Genomic DNA, 17,412 nt, shown 5'->3' with positions numbered 1-17,412 from the left:
AGGAAAACTTTTACTGACACACCCCGGTTTCTTTAAACAAAAAATGCCGTTCCATCATTTCCGATATTTTAATGCCATAAATCAAAAAAAATGAAGAAACGAATTCTTTGTTTATGGATAGACTTCTGCTTTGTCTTCCTTTGTATCCTGTGTCAATAGAAATTTCTCTGTTTTTGTTCAGCTTTGGCCGCATGGACAGATGACTGATGACAGTTGTTACTTGGTCTAGAAAAATGAAGGAGGACCTGTTTTCAAGCAAGATGTGTGTGTGCCTGTGTGTGCGCCTGTGTGTGCGCAAAGTGTGTCAAGTGCTCTGTGAGTTTCTGGTACTGTGGAAGTCTGTTAATGTAGTTGTGGGTGTTCAGTGAATCGGAACTCAATCCAGAGCCAACAGCGGCTGGGTGTTCTCGTTTTCACCCTGGTCTTCATGTTTCAGCGTGCCGGCTTCCACTACAGACTGAGACCTGAAAGCAAGAACATGCACATGCTCACAAACACTGCTGCAGAAATAGCAACCTTCTTGGAATCCCTTTGCCTTATTTTAAGATCTTTGCTTTTGCCTATTTTCACATTTAAAATAAATGTTTAGGTATTGCATTTTATTTATTTTATTTATTTATATTTCAGATTGTTCCAAAATATTTGGTGCTTAGCTACTATCCATAATACTGAATGTACTCAACAACTTAAAGGCCTGATCCTGAGAGACCATGAGATCTGTCAGTGTTTAATGTCTTCCTTGGGAAAATTGCTTGTGCCTAATGGATTAGTGGCATAAGCAGAGTTATTTGCACAAGTGTTTGTAGGAGTGAGGCTCAGTTCAGGCTTGTAACAAATCTTGAGACTGGCAAATAGATAAATCACAGTTTACTGATGCAGGGGTCTAAGAGGCAGAACTTCCATGAGTGACCCAAGATCAATGAAGAAGCCAGAATTAGTATGACAACTACGGCATTTTGGGTATACAGTCCTGCAATTTATCTCTTTGTCTACGCCCTTGAATTAGAACCTTATTCAGGGATAGTCCATTTAAATTCATTTCTGTCTTCAAGGTGAGAAACATAGTTTATCCTTTGCTGCTAATGGACAAAAACAGCAGAGCAAATGAATAAGTGCTAGAGCAAGGGGAGTGTCAGGATTTCTTGCAGTAACAAAAGCTGAAGGAGTTTAAACTTAAAATTCAAGACAGATTCATTTTCAGAGGTGTACTCTGGTGTCTGCTTAGCAAGCCATAGAAGGAAGAACTGATGCATTTATTGTTACAGAGATTCATTATCCTCCTTTTTAGCCTTTTGGGCTAGGATTTTTCTCCCAGTTTGGAGTGGGCAATGAGTTTTAGGGTAAAATCATTGTTTGTGAATCAGGAACTTTTAAAAGGGGAACTTCAAAAATTAAAAAAAGATAGCAGTAGAATCATCCATCCCAGGCATTTGCATATTGCATAGTACAGTTTTAGAGARGCAATTTTCTCACAGATAGCTTTTAGAATTAGGGTAATTCATTTACCTATATGTGTTTGTAGTTCTCAGTTCTTCATTATGGTAACCTCCATTTAAGCCTTAGCTATTTTGTAAGATTATATATCATTTTTCTTTTGATAAGAATAATTAATAAATTGCATCCTTTGGTACTGCAAAACTTGATCAGGACTCAATACCATGACTGTGAATAACCTTTAGGAGTTTTTTTTTTTCTTCTTCTTATGCCTGAAACTTTCATTGAAAGTGAATAAATGGGAGGGAGTAAAGACAACAGAGCCAAACTCTTCTCATTAGTGTCCAGTCAAAGCACAAAAGGCATTAGGCACTGACGGGTGAGTGAAGAGTTAACAGGACTGAAGTTTGTCAGTTGATATGCAAAAGAACTGATACGCACATCTTGTGTGCAAAGCTGTTGAACAGAGGAGTCAACAGGACTAAAGAAGTCTACCAACCGATATGCGCAAGGATTGATATGTGCAAAGCTGCAGAATGATTAACAAGACTGAAGAAGTCTGCCACCTGGAATCTGCACAGACCCCCGGGAGGGAAGAAGCAATAGGGAGGTGTTGTGGTCTTGCCTCGCTAGCAGGGTCCTCCCGAGCAGACAAACAGACAGTCCTGTGATTGTGAAACTTGCTAAAAGTCAGCAAAAGCAGTGTTTGCCCAGAGCCCCAGCCATATAAAAAGAGACTTGGGAGCTAGGAGAGTTTGAGCAGGGATGGGAACGTGACCTTGATCATCCTCTCTGGCTGGACCGTGAGTATCCCCCTCCCCTTTTCCTGGGACGCTGGGTTAAGGTAACTCCTCGAGGTTGAGAGCCCTCTCACTAAGAGAGTGAATAAGAAAGCTTTCAAGTAGGGATAAGCAGACCTTCCAATTAATAGTGCAGTAATCAACGGTTTCAGGTTATCCTTTCTAAATTAGTAACTGATGGTTTTGTGTTATCCTTTCTAAATTAGTAATCGCATTATTTTAATGGATGTTACTAATCCAAGAACTTGTGTGAGGAAATAAACATCTTTTTTATTATTATTATATTACTGTCTCAGTCGTTGCTATCGAACCTTCATAGCGTGACAGTGCAACAGGCACAAATTGAAATACAGGAAATTCCATTTAAACATAAAAAAAAAAACAAACACATTTTTACTCTAGGGGTGGTCAAAGACTGGGAGAGGTTGCCCAGAGAGGTTGTGGAATCTCTGTCCTTGGAGATATTCAAAACCCAACTGGAGACATGGTCCTGGGCAGCCTGCTCTCGGAGACGCGGCTTGAGCAGGGAGCTGGACCAGACGATCCCCAGAGGTCCCTGCCAACCTCTGCAGTTCTGCAACCAGTCAGGACTCCTGTCTTTCACAGAAATACCAGCTGCTCTGCACTATCCCACTTAGTGTTTCTCTCTCCTGAAGGGGAAAATTATTTTTTTTCCACACTCATTACGCCTGTGGCCTGTCCAGTGTAACTATAATTAAGGTTGCCAACTTTAACAGTGTAGATGAGATTCAGTTGCTACGTGTAGATATTTACTGCCCTTGGGGCACAAGTATCCAGGACATCCTTCCATGGCTGACAGTTACGACCCAGGACTTCACAGAAGGATTAGCAGGCAGAGGTCAAGAGGACATCACAGTGCCTAAAATAACATGAGGTGCCTGTATTTAGGCAACAGAACCTCACCCTGTGCCTTTGTTTCTGCAGGACAAATGTAACTAGTTCACCGTGTTCAAGTCATGTTCAGGTGACCTGGGCCAGAGATGAACTAGTCACCTAAATAGGAAACACTAATTGCATTAGCCTTCTCAGATCACTGTCTGAGGAGACCTCAGTCTCTTGTGTTGCGATTCATCTCACCATCAGACATCGATGGTCACCATATGTTCCCTTTTTAACTGACAGAGAAAAATAAGCATTCTTAGGGTGCCATTCATTTGACTTGTTTTAAATGCCCGCATTAGGTTAGATGGGTCACATCCTACAAGTAACTCTTTCTCTCTTTTGACTATTAAGGGAGCACAGAAAATTAGCTCTCCTGCAGATGTCTAAGTTTGGTCAGAGGAATCCTATCAGGGTGCTGGCTTCCCTTCAAAGTTTACCAAATAGATATTCCTCTAGCCTTATAAACAGTGTTTTTCATCACTATGTTTTGTCATACTGCAATTCACAATTCACTGCGTGAGCTGTAAATCTCAGCTTTGCACTAGCAGCCCAACTCAGAGTTTTGGATCACATACCTTCATCACTGCTCTAGGCTCTAAGGAAAGGCTGAAGATGGAAAGAAAATTCAAGCTGTCTGAGCATTCACATTGAATTGTACAGATGCTTTGCCCTTGCCCTCCCTCAGTAAAGGACTGTACCTATTTTTGAAAGTGTTTCTGGGAAAAATTGGTCAAGATAAGGATGTCCTGACTAACTGTTGTCTTGAACACTTTAATCGTGTTCCCTGCCTCCCGCTGCACCCACACTGGGATGTGGGAATTGTACATTACTTCAAAATCAATACCTGGTAAAACTGACTGGTCCTGCATGCATTTCAGATCATGTTGGTACCTGTTCATGTTATATACATCTAGCATGAGTCAGAGTCAGAAACTTGAACCATGTTCCATGTAAAAATTACCTGAAATTGTTGCTAAACTGAGAAAGAAAGTAAAAGTATGAAGCTGGCCAAAGCAGAACACTGCACCGGGTCCTTACAGTCAACTGATCAAACCAGATTCTCATTCACTCTCAAGCTGAGATCTGCATAGAAACAGGAGCAGTTTATGAAGATCTTTTTTTTTGTTCACAGGGATAAAATCTGCTTTCTCCAAAAGGAGAAAGCATTCTCCATCCCTGGAGACTTTACCTCTCTTAAGGTTAGTCTGTAATGTTCACTGATTGTTCATATAATAGTACAACTTCAGATGCTCTTTGCCCTACTGGTATGGTAAATCATGCATTTTCAGTGTAATACAAAATCAATTTTGGTATCTAATGTATATTTTTTTTCTTAGAATGCCATCAGAAGTATTTATTCTTCTGTCAGAGAATCACACTTGGTGCTGGCTAAAGAGCAGTCTATTTAAGTAAGTTCTTAATAAGTTTTTTTTTTTTTTTCTTCAGTGCTGTATTATCCTATTACATGTCAAGGAAAATGCTACAGGGGCTGCTTTGCTGGAGTCTAACCTGTGACCTTGCACAAGGTCTTTCAGTCTGTGTCTATTTTATTAGGCCAGTGGATACTATATTTTAGACTTAGACAGAAGTTAAGAAGGTATTAAAGATCAGGAGCTGTGTTTTGAACCAGATGGATGGTGTTCGGACTTGTTTTTTGTTTTTTTTTCTAATGGATTTAGATGCAGTGAAAATTGCAGACAGAATTTGCTGGCATTTTTGAAGTGGGTACCTGCAATAAGCCTGTGTACCAGAATATGACAGGTAAAGTCATACAGCAAGTGTCAAGTGTAGCATATAATGAAGTCAGCAGTCAAGTAGTCTACCTGAGATGCCAAACTGGTAATTTAGCAGCTTTATGATTTTTCCATTTGACTCTAAGTGTATCTTTTGAGTAGTACTGCAGTAAAACCAGCTCAAAACTTAAAGACGTTTAAAGCATAGAATCCAGTGACTTACAGCCCTCATATTGTTCATGGGTTACTTATATTCTAGTCCTTGTTCTGATGAATATTTAACTATTAACACCAAGTGGAACATGTTCCACAATTTAAGAGGCAATATTTCCTACATAACGTAGCCACAACTGCCTCACATATATTTTACGTTGCTTACTCACCTGAAATGTGGCACATTCTGCACGTGCCTGAGCTTTGGAATTATTAGTGAATATTCCTGAATTCAGACCTTGTGGCTTTCTCCCTTTATCAACTAAAGCTGCCCAATAGCTGGTTTTGGAAGATGTTTGGGTGTGGGGGAGCTGACTGAGTCAAATTTTAACACAAGTAAACAGTTGCTTGTATCACATGGATAAAGTTACTGTGTAAGGCCTTGCCCTGGCAGACCCTGTATTTGTATTTAACACCATGTGTGCAGGAGACTTAGCTCCTGTAAAAATACGTCATGAGCACTGTGAGCCAGGGTGCTAAGTAAGTAGCAGATAAGTCAATGACTTATCTAAAGCCTAATTTCCCAGGCTAGTTAACCTTGCTTAGGAGAACAAAACCCAAATGGAAAGAGAAATGAATTCTCACTCTCACTCCTGAAGCATGGGTACCATGTGAATGTGCTCCATTTAAAGTATCAATCAAAACCTCCATAGTGGTTTTACTGTTCAGCAAGAATATTTGGAAATCTGGAAAATCAACAAAACACAGCTGTTTCTCTGGTAGGTCAACCATATTTTTCAAATGACAACACTGCATGTTTATGTATGTACATCAATATCTAGGACAGCAGATGGCTTTATGTGTGTGTGGTCATTTCAATGCAACTACCTAAAATTCAGTCAAAAACCATACAAAAAGACAGGATGAAGGCCTTTTAGCTGCACTGATTTCAGAAAGTTCCTGTCAGACTGCAGCTGAAGTGAATCAGCTCACAGGAATTGACATCTGTTGGGTATCACTTTTGTGTCCTATAAAAAACAAAATACTAAAACCCAGCACTGAGCTAACAGTAATTGTCAGTCCATCATGACGTGCTTGCCTTAAAGGCTGACTTGCAGTTCTCTGATCCCTTATTTTATGCTTCTTTTCACTACAGCAATGCTGATGTGCTGTAGCTCACAGGAGCAAAGATATATTACATATGTGCTGGACTTCATTTGAACAGTTTTGTGCAGGAAAGAGAAGGGTAGCATTTTCTTTCCAAGTGCAAGAGGCTTCAAGCCTCTCAAAGTGACACACTGTAACCAATCAATCAGATCACATTGTGTGATTCCGTTCATCTACCTCTCACCTCCCATCTGCTCATTTCCCTCTAATTCCCTTCCCTTTTCACCAGCACCTCAGGGCTGTTCATCTTCCAATCATTCACCCCTTTTACAGAGCATAATAAGTAGAGAAAACATTTTTTTTAAATCAAACCCATGAATTTTTTTATTAACAAAGTCTGAGGGACACTTCTTTCTCCCCCTCCATCAGACTGCATGATAGGGTGCAGCATCCAAGAGTGTGCAGTGCAACACACCTCAAGAGCATGTGCTTATCAGGTGGGAGAAAAAAGTACCTCTCACACCCTGCAATTACAGAATCAGTGAACATGCACAGACTTGAAGTCTTTGTGATAAAAGATACTCTTTTAGCAATGAAAACACTTGAAAATGAAATGCATGGGTAATACATTTTGAAAGATTGGTATGTTCCCACAGGTGGTGCAGACAGATGCAGGCAAGCTCTGCTCAATAGGGCATCAACTTCAGTGCAGAAGCCATGAAGTGTGGCTCTCTGCCCAGGCTAATAAGCCCTGCTGAAATCTCTTGCTAATTCAACCCTGCAGCTTCTCCACTTGTGCTGGCTCATAGCTCTGCATTAACAGTGCAGCATTGTGCCATGGAGACCTGCTGACAGGGACGACTTTGATACACCAACCACAGCATTTCAAAGAGATGAACTAGCCTCAGCCTCTAGGGGTGTAGAGCTGAGCCGGTTAAGTGATCCACCTACACAGGGGATGACACAGGACTAAAACACAGGCCTCATAACTCCCAATCCAGTGCTTTGTCCTACAGGACAACAGTGATGGTGACAAGCTGCTGCGCTTCCCAAACAGGATCTGTTTTTTTAGCCGATGTGACAGCCGTGACCATCTTTCTCCACAGTGGTTAGGACACCTAGGGGTGCACACGTAGGGAGAGGTCTTTGAGTAGTACCTCAGCATGTCAAAACTGGGGGTGGTGATGGCTGCAAAACTATGCTTAGCTGCATGCATGAAGAGGTAACTATGAGTATGTTCTACACCGCTAAAGAGGCGAGTGCCAGAGAGTGTACCCCAGCACAAGATGCCTCATCCTCCAGACTGCTTACCTGCTAGTTCACTCCCTGCTCTCTCCTGACAGCGAGCTCCAGCTACTTCTCCCCATAGCAAACCCTAGGAACAGGTCAATGGGCATTTCACTGCAGGGCCTGCACCCAAAAACCAGTATGAATGACACTACACCACATTTGGCTCTAACCCTGTCCCAGCTGGCTGTGCATCCTTAAGAGTCACCCCCCACACACACTCCAGTCCTCTATCCCACACCGCAGGGAATGCAGTATATATCCTTTGGTGTTTGCTATAAAAACAATTCTCTGGTGGGTTATGACACAGCTCTCAGCTCACTGCAGATGTGTTGAAGCGGAGAAATGCACAAAAGTGCTCAATCATTTGGCATAAGACATACAGTCTTGTGTCTTACAGCCACTGAGGCTCAGAGGAGAAAAAGATCCAGGTGCTATGCAGTGCAAATGCAGACTCCTCCCGTAGAGGTGCTGCCTGAGCAACACAGACAAGAATCGGTCTGTGCCACTGATCTTGGAATAAAGGTTCACTCCCTTGGTTTTTTTCATTTATCAGTACAGATGTGCCTGAAAGACCCTGCTCCCAAGTGCTTTAGAGTTCCTGTGTCAAGGTCTTGCCTTGGTCACATCCTAAGTCCATGGTAGAGAAAAGTGTGGGTGGGTGCTTATTCTCTCCATTTCCTTTTCCTGTAGACTGCCTCCTCCACACTCTCTTTTTCACATAAAGGAAATCAGCACACCTGCTTCAGTCAGGAGCTCCTGGAAGACCCTTAGGCCCCTGGGGTGCAATATGTCATGCATCAAAAGGTAGGCCTATCATGAGGCTGAATAAAGACAACAAAGCAACAGCAGTCAGCACCAATTCACAGCAGATTCAGGAACAGCTGCTAAAAAATACCCAGAGCATGATATCCAAGTAAAGGAAATTCAGGCCAAATACTGAAGACAATTTGCTTCTCCCACTTTATGAATAGTGCTCACACACATGGACACAGACAATTCTCATCACCATTCCCACTTCTACTCATCCCCATTTTTTTGTCCACCAAGTGTACTTTCTAGCCCAGCTGCTTCCAGTCCCTTTGCTCAGTCACTCCAGTCCTTTACTACTGCCTCATCTATCAGTCTGCCTTGTCTGCTCCCATCCCTGTGACCCCAGTTCCCAGTATCCCAGACGGTTCTTCCCTGAATCTTAGTCTCCTCAACATGGCATGCCAAGAGCAGGGAGAATGTAGCCCTGAGAGCCAAGGGGGTCAGTCTTCCTGCTCCCAGGTCCTACATCACAAGTTTCCTTTTCTTAGTGGGAACAGCACCGCAAAAGGAAAGCAACCCTGCAGATGTACTATTTAGGTTGGAAAGTCAAGCACTGAAAGAGCAGGAAAAGCTGAAATGTAGGTTGTTAGAGTAGCATTCACTCAGCCCCCATGTGTGGGGGCGTTATGACCTTTGCATTACGACCCAGTTCCAGGAGCACGTACTATTTTTTCTCAAAGGACTCTTGCCTCTCTCAGTGCTCAGGGTAGACAGTGCTGAGTTAATAAGTGGCTATTTATTTTACTTTCTCTTAGCGGTTCAGTGTGTGGCTCTGTGACACATTTGCTGCATATTATTCAAACCCTGCTCTGAGGATAGCCTTTGTTAATTCCCTCCTGAGCTTTTCTGTGGAGTTCATCAACACAGTACTTGTGTGCCTCTTAAATACTAATTCATTTACCTCCATAGCATTACTGCAAGGATTTTTTATTTCCATTTTGCATGTGGAAAGCTGAGACTCTGAGAGATTAAGGTCCAAATATTCCTCCAATGCAAGGTACCCAATTCCTAGTTCCTAGGGTCTGATTTTGCAGAGAGCTCAGCATTTATATATAATATATACATATATATACATAATATATATGTTTGTGTGTTCAAAGCACATATCCCATTGATTTCAGTTGCAGGTGAGTGCTGAGCATTTCTGGAAATTAGACCCCAGAGTCTATAGCTTGGCAGACTGAAAATAAGCAACACGCAGTCTCACCATCTGGAAGAAGTTGTGTTTAAGTGACTTGCCTGGCCTATGCAGGAGCTTGAGCACAGGGGGAGAACAGGATCCCCAGGGACGCATCCAACAGGCTTAACCAAAATATCATTCCTGGTTTCCGGCAAACCTCCCTTTACTATCCCCATTTCTTCGTCCACCAAGTGTGCTTCCTAGACCAGCTGCTTCTAGTCTTTTACTCCTACCCCATCTTTCAGTCTGCCTTATTGCTCCCATCCCAGTGAACCCCCTTCCCAGTATCCTAGGCGATTCTTCACTGAACTTTAGTTTCCTCAGTTCAGCATGCCAACAACAGGGAGGATGCAGCCCTGAGAGCCAAGGGGGTCAGTCTTCCTGTTCCCAGGTCCCATGTCTTGCCACAGGCTTGTCTGGAGAAGGGTAAAGTTGTGGTTACAAGTAAAAGGTATAGTTATAAAAAAGTCCTCTGCACCTCATGGCCTAGGCAGGAGATGGACATCATGGTCATTGATCCGTGAAGCAGAACTGAAAAAACTTATTCTGGGAGACCAAGCTTAAGTGTGAGGGAATCTCTGGGGACATTAAATGCTAAAATTAAATATGTTTCTAGAGAACATGTGTGAATGGCCTTTTCAAACACTTGTAACATGGACAGATTTAGGTGGATTTTCACAGGGCAGCAAAAGACATGCTTTGCAAAAGCCGTTTGTTTTATTAAGTGTCATGGCTCTAGTCTAAACTACTACACTTCTGGTGAATTTATAGCCAACTAAAGGCATAATTTACAACGCAACGTTTTAGGCAGCCTGAACAGAACCAGTTCTGCCATTCCCACCTCTAGTCTACTGCCTGCGTATGTGCACCTTCGTACTGCCCTGATCACTGGTGCAGGAAACAGATGAAAACCATGTTATCAACACCCTCAGAGAGTGATGGGTTTCCTGCCCTGTCCCAGGGGATTCCCAGCACCAAACTACTCATCTCTTCTGTGCTTGGTTTAGTCGCAGCTCTGAACTCCTTCCTGACTTCTCTCACTTCTGGTTCATCAGAGAGTTCTCATGCAGCTTCCTAGAGACCAGCTAATGTGGCAAATCCTTTTCATTTCTTTCTGATGCATTAGCAGAATTCCAGTCTAAAGCTGTAAAACTGTTCCACAGCTAATAATATATGTTCCTACACAGTGCAGACATTACCATGAAATGCATGTCCCCGGGACACCTGCTTTACTATTAAGACCCGTCTCATTCATAATCTGCATATGGGGAAAGCATTTTCACAGAGTCATTAAGAAATTCTCTGTCATTTGAACTAATTCATAATATAATAATGAATATAATTCTTGCATCTTATGTCTTACATGTTACAAGTAGAGCTACTTTACCTGAATGCCTGCATGCAATATTTCACTTCTCCTCCAGGAGAAGTGGAATAGACCATCCCAGCTATGAGGAGAGCAATCCAGGTGGTGTCCATGGGCAGTGAGAAGTTTTCACACGTTTTCATACTGATTTTTATTTTCTGGCATTTTACTACTTCTGCAGTAAATTGGTGCTGACTGTGAACCAGCGTAAAACATGACCCATAAAAGCAGAAACATATGGCGACAGAATGTTAAGGTCACACCAAGGATAACAACTAGAAAGGTCTGCCTTGCACAGCCCAGCTGGGCATATGGAGGAACCAGTCTGAATAAATAAAAGCCTTTCATAAGTCACACCCACAAATGGTCCCTTTTGAGTCTGAAAATGTTCCAACTGGCATTTGTGTGTACCAGCTGTGGCACCCTCTTTCTGAGAGCAGGATCTTGTTTCTGAAAAACAACAATTAGCAAAAAGTTCATCTGAAAATCAGTCCTTTTGAAAATCCACACATCAGGAAGTAATAGTGGCAAACCTAATATGTATTTTAAAGTCATTTCACTCTAAACTAGGGACATAAAAATCTGCATGCTCTGGTCTCAACAACATCAGGTTAAACCTTCCAACAGTTTTTTAGCTGTATTTTCAAAATGGTTAAGCAGGCCAAATGCCTAATAAGGGGGCTTCTGATGATCCACTAGGCAGGTCACTGTATCTTTAGGGGCTTAAGTTTCTGCTTCATGGAAGGAAAAGCTGATGGTGTCTTGATGCATAAATTGCACATTTTCACAGTTAGTGTGCTTGGTTCTACTCTAAAGGTTTCACCCTAACTCTGATTTTCCTGCATCTCTAAGGAGCATGACTTGGGGATAAGAATGTTCCTGCAATCCATATTTTTCTAAGAATAATTTTAATTCCAACTTTGATTAAAATTATGTTTAATTAAACTTTGATTAAATAGATTTGATTAAACAACACTGGTTGTTTGGCCAGGAATATATATGTAGCTGTTACATAAAATTTTCTTTCCCTGCAGGGAAATTGCAAATTGCACTAGGTTTCCAGACCTGTTTGCACTGGTTGCAAGAGAGCACTGCTTTGATATGTGGGAGAGCAGAGACAGCACAGTCAGCTCAGACTGTGCTTGGTTACTAGAACTGGGAACAAGCAAAGGCAGAGAAGAGTCTTGGTCACTTGGACCAAAGATGAAGTTCAGAGATGAAGAGGCTATTCAGATGCAGCTGCAGAAAAGCAGGGCTTGTAAAGAAAAGAGAGTCACAGGGAAGTAACATGCTGCTGCAAGTTTCTTGCTGCCACTGGACCCAAATGTCAGAGCTGGGTGACGCTTGGGAAAAGGGAAACTCTTCAAAGAACTGAGCTCCTTAACATCTTCCCCGGTCACTAAATCAGTCTTTCCAATTGGGGATGCTCACTCACTGCGCTTTGGTGCCCAAAGGCACACTTTTCACACTGTGGCTGCCCAAAAGGCCATGCCCTATTGGAGCAGTGATTTGATGAGAGCAGGCTCCAACTCTTCAACTGCTAGGCTTAACTGTTTGCTATAACTATCCATTACATCGCATACCCAGATAAAACCTCCAGCTGTTACAAAAAACAGCAGCTCATCAACAAAAGCCAGCATGAACGCCTCAGACAAATGCTTTGCTTTTTGTGTTAGCTCTCTGTTGATTAAACCAACTCAAGGCCCCTTCAGACCGTCAGGGCTCCCAGAAAGTTTGGCCACAGCTACCAGAGGTGATTTTTTTTTGTCTCTGTGCTCTGAATTTTCACACCATTTACACAGCTTTCAAATCCCAAAGCTAGCAAGTGAGAAGCTCCCTGCGTGGATGCAGACTATTCAGAAGAGATGGCCCACAACAGGGTAAGTCTCTCCTCAGAGACATAACAGTGGCTATTGCCTTTGCTGCTTTAATGATTATAAAACCAATGTGACCACGTTTTCGGTTTGAACTGACTGTGCTTTTACTGTATTAATGCTAGTTTGCATGTTTATCACCTTGCCCATTTCAAACTTCACTGAGCTGAATCTTAATAAACAGATATATTCTGAATAGATTTTGTTATTGTTGCTTTTTTTTCTTGACCATTAAGGCTCATTATCTGGAGTCATCAGCTGTTTTGCTTTGTTTTCCATCTGCTCATACAGTAGTAGGATTCTGGGATTTTTTCCCAGGGTGTAAGATAATTTCTGCAGATGGGAGTGCAGTTTCCACTGCTTTGATTTTTTCCCCATGGGGTTTCATGTGGCCACTGGTGGGTCAAAAGAGAATTGCAAACGGCCTTGATTAAAGATATTTCCATATTTCAGAAATTTTTCAAATCTCAAGATTTTCAAGATCATGTTACAAGCTAGAGTCAGTGGTAGTTTTTTTCTAAGAGGATTTTCAATGCTTTCCCCCTTGACAAAGACTCTGTTCTCTGAAGTAAACAAGGAGTCTTGTTCAAGAACAAATCTTGTGCAATTTCAAGTCACAGAGAAAAAACAGCCTTGCCTGTGGTTGGGAAGAAAATAGCATTCTAGTCTCATTGCTGTTAAGAGCTGCAGAAATTGGAACTTAATGAGACTCTGAGGGCCAAGTCTGGTCTCCTGTGACCTCTGGTAACCACCTCATATAAAACCTTTAACTCATGTTTCAGTTAGTTTGTCATACTGAAAAGCTGTTTCAGTAACTCACTCCTCTGATTGCTAGCAAAACTCTGCTAATTTCCAGCCTAAGTATACTTTGGTGAGTTTACTCCCATTTGTTCTCATACCTATGTTGTCCATTTGCTTAAATAGCTCTTCATTCACCCCAGATTTTATTCCCTCCTGTATTTATAGAGAGCAATCATATCCATTTCAGCCTTTGCTCTGTGAGGCTTAACAAACCACTCTCTTGTACAATTTCTTGCTGTAAAAATATGCTATCCATTCTCCTGACCCTGCTCGCAGCTCTCACCTGAACTTGTTTCGATTTATACACGTCTTCCCTGGCTATGTGAGCCAATACACTGCTTTCAGTCCTGAAGCTGAAGCACAAACATGCACCTGTTTCACTTCCATTCCCTGCCACCTTGGTGCAGTATTTTCTCTTGGTCTACATTTTGATAGACTTAGTTTTCAGGTAATAACTTGAGGTTGGTATCACTCAGAACTAGAAAATGCCCTCCTCCTTTTTTTCTTCTATGAACATTTCATTCACTTTTGAATATAAATTAAGTGGCTACAAAATTATTTTGGTCAGTTGTTTTCTGATTCCATTTCCTGGTGTTTTTCCTCTGGATCTGTAATCCTTATATTGATTGCTCAGTATCTCTGATACTAAAATTGCCACAGAAAATGGCTTAATTTTGACATCATCATTGCATTTGGAGTAAGCAGTTTGTGCTCAGGGTGAGCCTCTTTCTCTGGGTGTAGGGTGCACTCTACAGCTTCCTCTCCCAATTTTGCCCATATATATCACCAGGTACCACAGTTAACTACTCTCTGTTTCCAATTTGCTATGATTTGGACTAGATTTCACAGACTCATTTCTCTGTGTTCACAGAGCAAAACTGCAGGCTCTTCTTGAAGTACTGAGGCTCCAGCACTAAGAAAACACCCCAGGCCTTGCTCCAGGGGGATAAAGCTGGATTTACCACCCCTGGGTAAATCCACCTTGGAGAAACGCTGTCGTCTCGTGCAGCCATTACCTGGCTCTTTGGAGAGGTTACTCAGAGGAAACCTCTGCAGCGATAGAAGTTCAACAGGAAAAGACCCGTAATTGTTCAGCAAGGCTTTTCGTCCTTCAAATACAGAAACCTGAGAAGGCTCAATCTTCATTACTTCTCCCTTTCAGAGGAATATATGGGCTAAGGAAAGGGGCAGCCACATTTTTGGTTAAAAGCAACGTCTCAGCATAGAATCATTTCTTGTTTGCCTATGATTTTAAAAGTTTTCATGATGTGTGTGGAGGAGGAGGGGAAAAATTTTTAATGGAAGGGCAAAATTGCTTTAACAAAGGCAAAACTGCTAGGACTRTTAAAAACGAATTATATTTAAGATGAAGACTAATGCTAGGAGATTGCCTATGCCTAGCATGAACCTCCCAGGAGTATCAGGGAACCCCAGTCATGGCCTGAGGCTCTCAGATGCTGTATAAACCTAAAGAACCGGTAGAAAGTGTATATTAAGAAAGTTAATATTGGTAGAAATCTGTAGACCTTTTAATAGGCCTTAGACCTACATAAAGCATGTAATTATGCTTCCTAAGTGTAGTCTTTTACCTTAGTTAGGTTAGGTTGAAAAGTAATTTCAGAGGAGGAAGAATTAAAGGAGATACTCATAGGTGAAAATCTGTAGAAGCAGTGAACTTTTCACCTCTAACAGCTAGAAATGACCACAGGGTAGAAGATCAGATGGTTCACTTAACAGCCGAGTAACAAAATTAGGCTAAAAGTTAGATCTGGTCTGCCAGAGGCAACATGACAAATTAGATTTGTCCATTTGCCATATTGGCATTAATGCACTTTTATATTAGTGAACAGATTACAAAAGAAGACTTTGCCTTGAGGCAGGGTTTTCTGGCACTGAACTCATTTTCAAGCGGAGGTTCTCCCCTGAAGGCACAATGAGACCTCACTTCTTTGCAGCTGAAGACCTGATCCTCTGCTAAGATTTACCACTAACCTGTGAACAGCTCTTAACACTTCAGAACTAAAAAAGATGTAGATTTCTTTCTATGAAGCTGTATAAATTGTACACTCTCTGTATCTTTGCAACAAAGAAATATTTAGTTTACATCCTAAAGCTAAAATCATTCAATGTGCTCCTTGCTAATATTGTCAAAAAAGTTCTTTTAAAGCCAATTCTTTGGAGTGCTTCTTCGGGACAAACTTTGTAAACCCATCCTGGCCCCCAGTCCTGGCTGGGAGTCAGTGGTGAGAACTGCTGAATATGCAGACAGCCACCTCTCTTCATGCTAAGGCCATGTTCCTGGTAGGATCATACACCCACAGTCTCATGGCCCTAATGTTGGTTGTGAGTGCGAGTGTTTTCAGCATGAGACTTTCCTTTGCAGCTGAAACAGCACGGAGTTGCGCTAACCTGGGAGGGAACTGCAACGCAGGAACGTCTTCCTTCTTCCTCGGAAGATGAAAGACTCTTACAATTAATTGCATGACATTACGGCTCATCTGTCTTGTCAGGTTTGATTTTGCTGTGACAAAGTGACGGCGACTCTCTGTCACACCAAGTGACACCGTGTCTCCGAGCGCTGCGGTCCTCAAGTGGCGGCAGCAAGCCGAGGCATAGCTGCGCTCTGCACGGAAAGCAGTTTGGCGGAGTGCAGCGCGGAGGGTGAGGCTCGCAAAGGTGCTGGGTTAGTGCAGGGCAGCCGGCCTGGCCATCGCTCCTTGGCTTTCCCACTGGCTCTGCTGTCAGCTGGCGTTGGCCCTGCTGTGCCTCGCAGAAAGCCACAAACCTCAGAAATCTGCATTGGATGTCATCCCCTCCTCATTCCCTTCCCCACAATTAGTGCAAATTACTGAGGGTTGTATAGAGCCATACAAGAGCTGTAATTTTAAGCATTCAGAGCAGAATGCACAATCACTAAACCAGAGATCTTGCTTGCAAGAGTAGCTTTACTGGGCTCGCAGGAAGAAAGAGGGAGAAAGTGGCTGCAGAAGTACCTGAATGAGACTAATCCATTTCTCCTTTAGAGGGCAGTGGTGTTCGTCGTACAAAAGCTGGATTCACAGCCATTCACATGGTAAAACCATCATCGTTAACAACTGGGGTCAGCAGGCACCAAAGCAAGAGCAGCTAATAGAAAACAGGACTGAAGTGATGCTGCACCACTCTATGTCATACAGAAGAGCATTTCACTGTGATATACTTTATGTAATACTCTGTGCGGGGGCTCATTAATTTCCCTTGTTTTTGTTCACAGTCATCAGTAATCAGACAAGTAATTAGGGCTCCTCAGAGAGGCCTTCCTTTCTCCTGCCACATTGTGATGGCAGTTCGGGTTGAAGCACTCCTTACTAGCAGTGTTTGCCAAATTAGCTACTGCTTCTTTCAGAGCCAGATGAGCCCTTCCTGTTAGATTTATTCCAAACCTGTCAGCAACGCCAAACGAGAGATGATTTCAAAAGCAGAACTCACCTTTTCATGGGCTTGGGTGAGGCCTCCTGCTCCAGGTTGGAGGACGCGTGCTTCACATGCATTGCATTGTAGGAGGTGTGAGTGTATTCATTCTCATCACTGTAGTCGGGTCCAAGTAATGTTCGAGCCCACGTCCCCATGTCATAAGGAGGAAGCGTCCCCCCAAATTCAGAGGGCAGGCATTCAGGGTGTATTAGCTGGTGAAGGCTGTTTAGATTGTTACCATGGAGGAAGATCTTTAAAAAAAATAATAAAAAGAGAGTTCAAAGTCATCATCAGTTCCTTACTTCAGTAAGTACGATAATAATGACGCTAATGATGTGTGCAGTGTCATTAATTGAAACTGCAGTTTCAGGTGGGAAATTCAAAAGCACTTAGCGTGTGTTCAGGCAGGGGAGAGGAGAAGGATTAGCTTTGGTGTGTATAGGTGAAGAATTAGGCTGGCACTCTAAACACTTCTTAAATTCCTGATTCACTTACTTTTGGTGCATGA

The 17,412-nt window shown here is 42.4% G+C and overlaps 1 protein-coding gene across 1 annotated transcript in view; it reads right to left on the bottom strand.

Moving 5' to 3' along the window:
* Positions 1-376: 376 nt before the first annotated feature.
* The window catches only part of CLVS1 (clavesin 1), a 96,297-nt gene continuing 79,261 nt past the window's right edge, over positions 377-17,412 (bottom strand). Inside the window, exons 4-5 of the mRNA XM_026054709.1 lie at positions 16,920-17,155; positions 377-464 (exon numbers count right to left, since the gene is read on the bottom strand). Coding sequence (XP_025910494.1) covers positions 377-464; positions 16,920-17,155 — 324 coding nt within the window. The remainder of the gene's footprint in view (positions 465-16,919; positions 17,156-17,412) is intronic.

The sequence above is a fragment of the Apteryx rowi genome, unplaced genomic scaffold, assembly GCF_003343035.1.
Source record: "Apteryx rowi isolate R43461 unplaced genomic scaffold, aptRow1 scaffold_96, whole genome shotgun sequence".
NCBI lineage: Eukaryota > Metazoa > Chordata > Aves > Apterygiformes > Apterygidae > Apteryx > Apteryx rowi.
Note: the sequence above shows the minus strand (reverse complement) of the source record. Positions and strands in the feature narration are given on the sequence as shown.